The sequence below is a fragment of the Chiloscyllium plagiosum genome, unplaced genomic scaffold (assembly GCF_037043375.1).
Source record: "Chiloscyllium plagiosum isolate Xiang-an unplaced genomic scaffold, Cpla_swu_hap1 HiC_scaffold_34, whole genome shotgun sequence".
Taxonomy (NCBI): domain Eukaryota; kingdom Metazoa; phylum Chordata; class Chondrichthyes; order Orectolobiformes; family Hemiscylliidae; genus Chiloscyllium; species Chiloscyllium plagiosum.
The window spans coordinates 32,831,325-32,838,229 of record NW_028270172.1 but is presented as its reverse complement, the minus strand read 5'-3'; the positions used below and the strand labels follow the sequence as shown (position 1 = coordinate 32,838,229).

Genomic DNA, 6,905 nt, shown 5'->3' with positions numbered 1-6,905 from the left:
TGTTTCTGTGGTTTCATATTTATAATAGATATGTACTTCAGCATATTTTCACTTGTTTCATTTTTTCTTGTATTGGTACATAGAGCCATAGAGATGTACAGCATGGAAACAGACCCTTCGGTCCAACCCGTCCATGCCGACCAGATATCCCAACCCAATCTAGTCCCACCTGCCAGCACCCGGCCCATATCCCTCCAAACCCTAACTATTCATATACCCATCTAAATGCCTCTTAAATTTGCAATTGTACCAGCCTCCACCACATCTTCTGGCAGCTCATTCCGTACATGTACCACCCTCTGCATGAAAAAGTTGCCCCTTAGGTCTCTTTTATATCTTCCCCCTCTCACCCTAAACCTATGCCCTCTAGTTCTGGACTCCCCGACCCCAGGGAAAATACTTTGTCTATTTATCCTATCCACGCCCCTCATAATTTTGTAAACCTCTATAAGGTCACCCCTCACCTATGATGCTCCAGGGAAACAGCCCCAGCCTGTTCAGCCTCTCCCTGTAGCTCAAAGCCTCCAACCCTGGCAACATCCTTGTAAATCTTTTCCGAACCCTTACAAGTATCACAACATCTTTCCGATAGGAAGGAGACCAGAATTGCGCGCAATATTCCAACAGTGGCTTAACCAATGTCCTGTACAGCCACAACATGACCTCCCAACTCCTGTACTCAATACTCAGACCAGTAAAGGAAAGCATACCAAACGCCTTCTTCACTATCCTATCTACCTGCGACTCCACTTTCAAGGAGCTATGAACCTGCACTCTAAGGTCTCTTTGCTCAGCAACACTCCCTATGACCTTACCATTAAGTGCATAAGTCCTGCTAAGATTTGCTTTCCCAAGATTGCTGCCACTTCTCAGCCCATTAGCCCATCTAGTCCAGATCCTGTTGTAATCTGAGGTAACCCTCTTCGCTGTCCACTACACCTCCAATTTTGATGTCATCTGCAAACTTACTAACTGTACCTCTTATGCTCGCATCCAAATCATTTATGTAAATGACAAAAAGTAGAGGACCCAGCTCCGATCCTTGTGTCATTCCCCTGGTCACAGGCCTCCAGTCTGAAAAACAACTCTCCACCACCACCCTCTGTCTTCTACCTTTGAGCCAGTTCTGTATCCAAATGGCTTTCTGCCTAACTCTCTATATTCTCCCTTCAGAATCTCAACCTTTTCCCTTCCAATGTCATTGGTTCCAATGTGGACAATGACCTTCTGCTGGCCCCTCTCCCCCGTGAGAACATTCTGCACCCTCTCTGAGACATTCTTGATGCTGGCACCAGGGAAACAACACACCATTCTGCTTTTTCTCTGCTGGCCTCAGAAACGTCTGTCTGTACCTCTGACTACAGAATCCCCTAACACAATTGATCTCTTGGAAGCCGATGTACCCCTCATTGCTTTAGAGCCAGTCTCAATACTGGAAACTTGGCTGATCGTGCTATCTTCCCTGAGAATCCATCACCCCATACATTTTCCAAAACAGCATACCTGTTTGAAATTGGTATATCCACAAAAGACTCCTAATCTAGTTGCCGACCTCTCTCACCCTTCCTGGAGTTAACCCATCCAAGTGACTGTATCTGAGATTTTCCCCAATGTCCTACAACTGCCATCCATCACATACTGTTTCTGTTGCAAATTCCTCATCGCTTCTATCTGTCTCTCCAACCGATCCACTTGATCTGATAAGATTCGCATCCAACAGCATTTATGGCAGATATAATCCGCAGTAACCCTTAAACTCTCTTTAAACTCCCACATCTGACAAGAAGTACATATTACTGCAAAGGCCATTTTTGCTACTTCACAATCTACAGACCCAGAACATAATACCATCTTATTCCTCGACAAACCACTGCCCCAGGTTAAATTAATAGCTATGGCTTATATTTTAAGTTTAATCAAGAGACTTATCTCCAAAAACATATAATCAAGAAAGAACCCACTTTACTCATTACTGCAGCCTTTCTCTTGGACAGACTTAAAACAACAATTCACTTATCTGATTCTGTGCTGTGAACTTCGCCCAACAGTTCCTCCAAGATCAGTTGTGAATTTCACTGCCAAATGCACTCCGATGTCCAGCGATGCATGAATTCAAACAGCAAAGGCGGGGTGTCTGTCTGTCTCTCCCCATGTGCTTCCTTTGTCTGCTCTTCTCTACTGCTGTTGTTTTGACTTTTTTTTCCAAAGTTCCAAAACAATGCAACAGCATATAAAACAGTAATTGCTGCTCCTGGAATTCAAGGAAATCACTTCCAACACCCAAAATACCTCAAAAAAAGGAGCAGCTCTTACAGCCAGAAATTTTTCCCATCCTCCATCTTGGATTACCCAGAATCCTCTTGTGCTGTACAATTATGTAAGTCAGAAACAGCCCATTGAGTCCATCTTGTCCCCATCCTTCCCTAACGTTCCACCAATTCTCTATTGACAATTCTCTTCACAATTCTCCCTTCAACCATTCATCCAAATTCTTTTGAATCTGCTTCAAACATGCTTTCATAAACATGGTCCAGATCATAAAAACGCATTGGGCAAAAAATGTCTGTTATAAAGCAGAGGTTGACATCCCCCACTTCCGCGCAACCCCCCCAGCTGAGAACTAAAACTGAAATTCCCAAGGAGGAACACCTCACCCTATAATCTATAAAAGGTGTGTGAAAAGTGGTATAACCTGCTTTTCAGAAATTTCTAGTGTTAAATTAAATAAATCCCTGACACTCACTCTAAAATTAACAAGTAAAAATTTATGTATCTAACTCTAACAGTGAACAAATTAACTAAGCTATTAACAAACCGAATATGTTCCTTCTAACAATTAACTATTCTAATGGTATTCTTGAAATTACAGCCAGGTTATACGTCTTCTGGAATGTTCTGTGCCTTCTCTGTCGATTCTTCTGTCAGGAATGCCTTCTCCATTATTGCTATATGAGTGGTGCTTTGTCTAAGACATAGGTGACTGTGAGACCCACTAATTCTCTTTCGAGAACTGAGGGCTGTTAGCTCTAGCAGATGGCAGTTAGCTCTGGGGTGTTTGTCTAACTGCCGCCTTTTATACCCTTGATGACAAATCAATATTTCTTACAATAGGTTTAGTCTGATGTTGTCAAAACCTTCAGATTTAAATTTAATAGGTTTTTGATACCCAAGTGCCTGGTTCAAATTGATTTAAATACAAAAATTTCTGTTGTGTTACTGGTGCTTGGCCTCCTAACTGTATGGCCTTCAATACAAATGTTTCCGTTCGGGCCCTCTATGTACTTGCATTTTAAATCTCTACACACACAAAAACACCATCTTTTAAAGGGACCACACAATGTTTTCCCTCTTAGCATTTCACAATTTTACAAACACCAAATCGTAACTTCTTGCCTCCCAATCGACAATTACTCTACACAACTTCGCAACAGATTTCACGTCTCTTAAATGGGACATCATATCCACAACACAAATGGAATTTCACAAAGACAACATTGCATAAAAGCTGAAAGGATTACAAATCCTTAAAGCTTATTGGGATATATAAAATATGGTCATGAGCAGATCATTCTGTTCCTTGTACCTATTCCATATTCAATTTAACCTGAATAATTGTTGTTTAATGTCAAATCTTCTATAATCTTTGTTTCACATCCTGTGTTACAAAATCTAACAATCATAATCTTACAAATATAAATTGTTAAACTAATTTAATGCTTTTCTACTAGATTCTTTGTTTTTGCATGTAGATGTCTTAATACTTTTTTCATAAGTTTAATGTGTTGATTTGTACAGTTATGATAGTTATGTGATTTCACATATATATTTATTTTAGTAAGCCATAAGCATACTGTTTAGCTAATGCATATTCTTATGTACAGACACAGATTGATCTCAGTACTGACTCACCTTTTGTATACATTTGATTTGTGGATGATAAACATGGGTATGTTCCAGAACTGTGCAAGTAAACTTGTTCAGATTCATTTTTGTTTTATATAAATGTTTATATTTAGATATTTCTGTGCTAATCTTGTTCTTTCCTATCGGCTTTTAATATCCATTTGTTTTATATGGTCACAAGGTACCCAGTACTTTTCCACTAGGTTTATATATACTTATTCATACTTATGTGCAACATATACGGATCAGTGTCTAGGCTTTGGTATTTTTCCACTGGGATTATATATATATATTTGCATGTAATGTATACAGGCCTGTGTCTCGCATTCAGTATCTTTCCATTGGGTTTACATTGTGTTGTACACTCACATGTGCAGCTTTCAGTACTTTTCCACTGAGCTCCACAACTGCACTTCCCTTTCTGACGTCAAGGTTGCTGTCAGCTTCCAGCCGGCGATTGAATTGTCTCCACGCCCATCTCCTGATGCTTTTCTGTCTCGTCCCCCTCTCCCGATCAGTTATTTTGTTTTGTATCTGATCAAGTGACACGGACAAGGGGATCACAACCTTCCAAAAGCAGCGATGGAAGACACGAGCCGCAGAGCAGAGACAATGGACATCCTGGGGCATAACGGTTCCACTGCGGGTAATGTTCATTTGTGATGCTGCAGCCTGTCTGTGTCTGTGTGTCTGTGTTACAGGTGTCAGTGCAACACCATGTGGGTTCAAAGGGGCTGCGTTCCTTTATTTTGCACCGTTTTGGCGTTTTAATGCGCAGCAGTCCAAGTTGATTGTTTTGCACTGGCGATGAGCACTGACGGATATTTGGATAAAACAAAAAAAAAGTGAGTTCTCATGAGAACTGCTTTTGAGTTCATTCCTAACCCAATTTTTCGTCCCGTTCACAAGTTTGAAATCAGCCCCAGAAATGAACAATCAATAGTGTTCACCTTGTGCGCGTGCAAAGAACAAGTGGGTTTTTAAGATGTGTTTGAATTTAGCCGCTCGAATTGGTTGGATCCCAGGATCCATTAGGGTCCTCAGTGGCCAGAGGACTGGGAACTGCCCAGTCTCCTTAAGCCACAGCGCACCCTCTGATCTCGGCTGATGCAGCACTGGAGGACACTCCGGCCATTTGACCCACTCCCCTGGCCCTGTCTCCCACATTGCGGGCTTCTCCCTCCCACTTGTGCTGCTCTTTGACACCCACTGTCATTTCCGTGTTAAGGGGATGTGGGCAGGGAGTCCTATTAACACACCATCTGAAAACGAGAGGATGCTGGAAACCTCTCCCTCCACCATACTCATGGTTCCCTCCTCCAGCCACCCCCACTTCCTCTAGCTGGTGGTAATCAGCCTATTTGGGCAAAAATTCCACTGCTACCGCCAGAGAGCAATTTCGAATGACCAGAAGTGTCGCTGTCTCTATGGAAACCTGAGATGCAGTTGATGCAATGGGCTAGCAAGTTGCTGCGAATTGCTGCATGGAATTGTTATTTTTGTATTGTTGTGACCTTGAATTAATCGGATTTATCTCCAAGGCGTCTTCCTTTTTTCAATATCAGAGAGAACACCAATCCTGAGCGGGCATCCTTAAGAGGATATGACATTTAATTCCTTTTCGCAAAATCCTTAAAGAGATCCATAAAGAAAATGACCACTGTGTGTGTGTGTGTGTGTGTGTACATATTGGTTTGTGTTGTTTGGTTTCTCCTCTCCGGATTACTTTCCAGTTCATCTCGGATGTTCTCCAATTTCGCAGCAGAAGGCGTTTCTTGCCTGTAAACTCCACCCCTCACTCCACACCACCTATCGTCAAAAAAAAACAATTTGACTTTGCAGCTCCATTAGATTTGAGAATATTCTTGCGGCACTATATCAAATTAAGTGACACAATGCAGCAAGGTCACCTATGTGCTTTGAACTGTTGGATCTTAGGTAATTACAGAAAAATAGACATGGATCAAATTCGGAACGATTGTTTCTGGGATATTCCTGTAGTTGGACATTATTAACTAATGTTGCTATCACTCATATTGCAAAGATTGGTTGTGCAGAATTGCCATCAGTTTGATCTAGAGTTGTTGCACAAGGAGAGGATATAACTCAATTGAATACATATGTCGGAAACATTAACATTGTTTAGAAGGCCGCTGTCCTGCTGTGTAAAAGAAATCGGCGGACGTTTTCTGGGGAATACTGAAGAGCTGTGGTCGCAGTGTCACACCAGCTGACAGCGCAGGAAGGGGGTATTCTGTCTGTTGTGTTTATGCGAAAGTGTTTTGAGTTCACCCCACTTCCCCGCTCTTTGCTCTGAGCCCTGCAGTTCTTGTCAATTTCAAGCTTTTGAAAACTGTTAGTGAACCTGCTTCCATCACCCTTTCAGGCAACAACATAACATTAGAAGCCCAGGATTCTAGGCTTTTTCACAAGCATCTGCTTGTAAATAAAAGAGAACTGTTTGTGGGGGAGATTGGGCTTTGAAAAATAATGTCCCAAAGATGGCAACTGTTGGAAGGGCATCACTGTGAGGCATTCATTCCAGTTGGCTCTTCTTGGGGCCACTGTAACCAAATGTCTGCACAATGGAGCATGCTGGTGGATTGACATGATGGTGGCAGGTTATTTTGGTGTCCCTGCCAGGTTGCATTTCTGTTGTTAGTGTGTTGATCAAATGTGGGGACGGTAATGGTTGTTAAATGAAAAGCAAAACAAAATGCTGCAAAAGCAAACTTAAGGTAAAGGTGTTTAAACTTTGGTAAAAATAGGGGAATGAAATTGAAGTGGTGGGAAATAATAATAACTAAAGCAAATTAAGATTTTTCAATAATGCAAATAAGTATAATGTGAGAAAATGTGAAGTTATTCATTTTGTAAGGGAGAACGAAAGGACAGTAGTATTTAAGTGGAGAGAAACTGCATAAAACTTCAACATAAGAGTGGGCGGCACGGCGGCACAGTGGTTAGCACTGCTGCCTCACAGCGCCAGAGACCCGGGTTCA

The 6,905-nt window shown here is 41.8% G+C and overlaps 1 protein-coding gene across 1 annotated transcript in view; it reads left to right on the top strand.

Annotated features, from left to right (window-relative positions):
• The first annotated feature begins 4,343 nt into the window (after window positions 1-4,343).
• LOC122564269 (acidic amino acid decarboxylase GADL1-like) overlaps window positions 4,344-6,905 on the top strand; it is a 113,037-nt gene continuing 110,475 nt past the window's right edge. Inside the window, exon 1 of the mRNA XM_087978585.1 lies at window positions 4,344-4,549. Coding sequence (XP_087834711.1) covers window positions 4,486-4,549 — 64 coding nt within the window. The 5' untranslated portion in view covers window positions 4,344-4,485. The remainder of the gene's footprint in view (window positions 4,550-6,905) is intronic.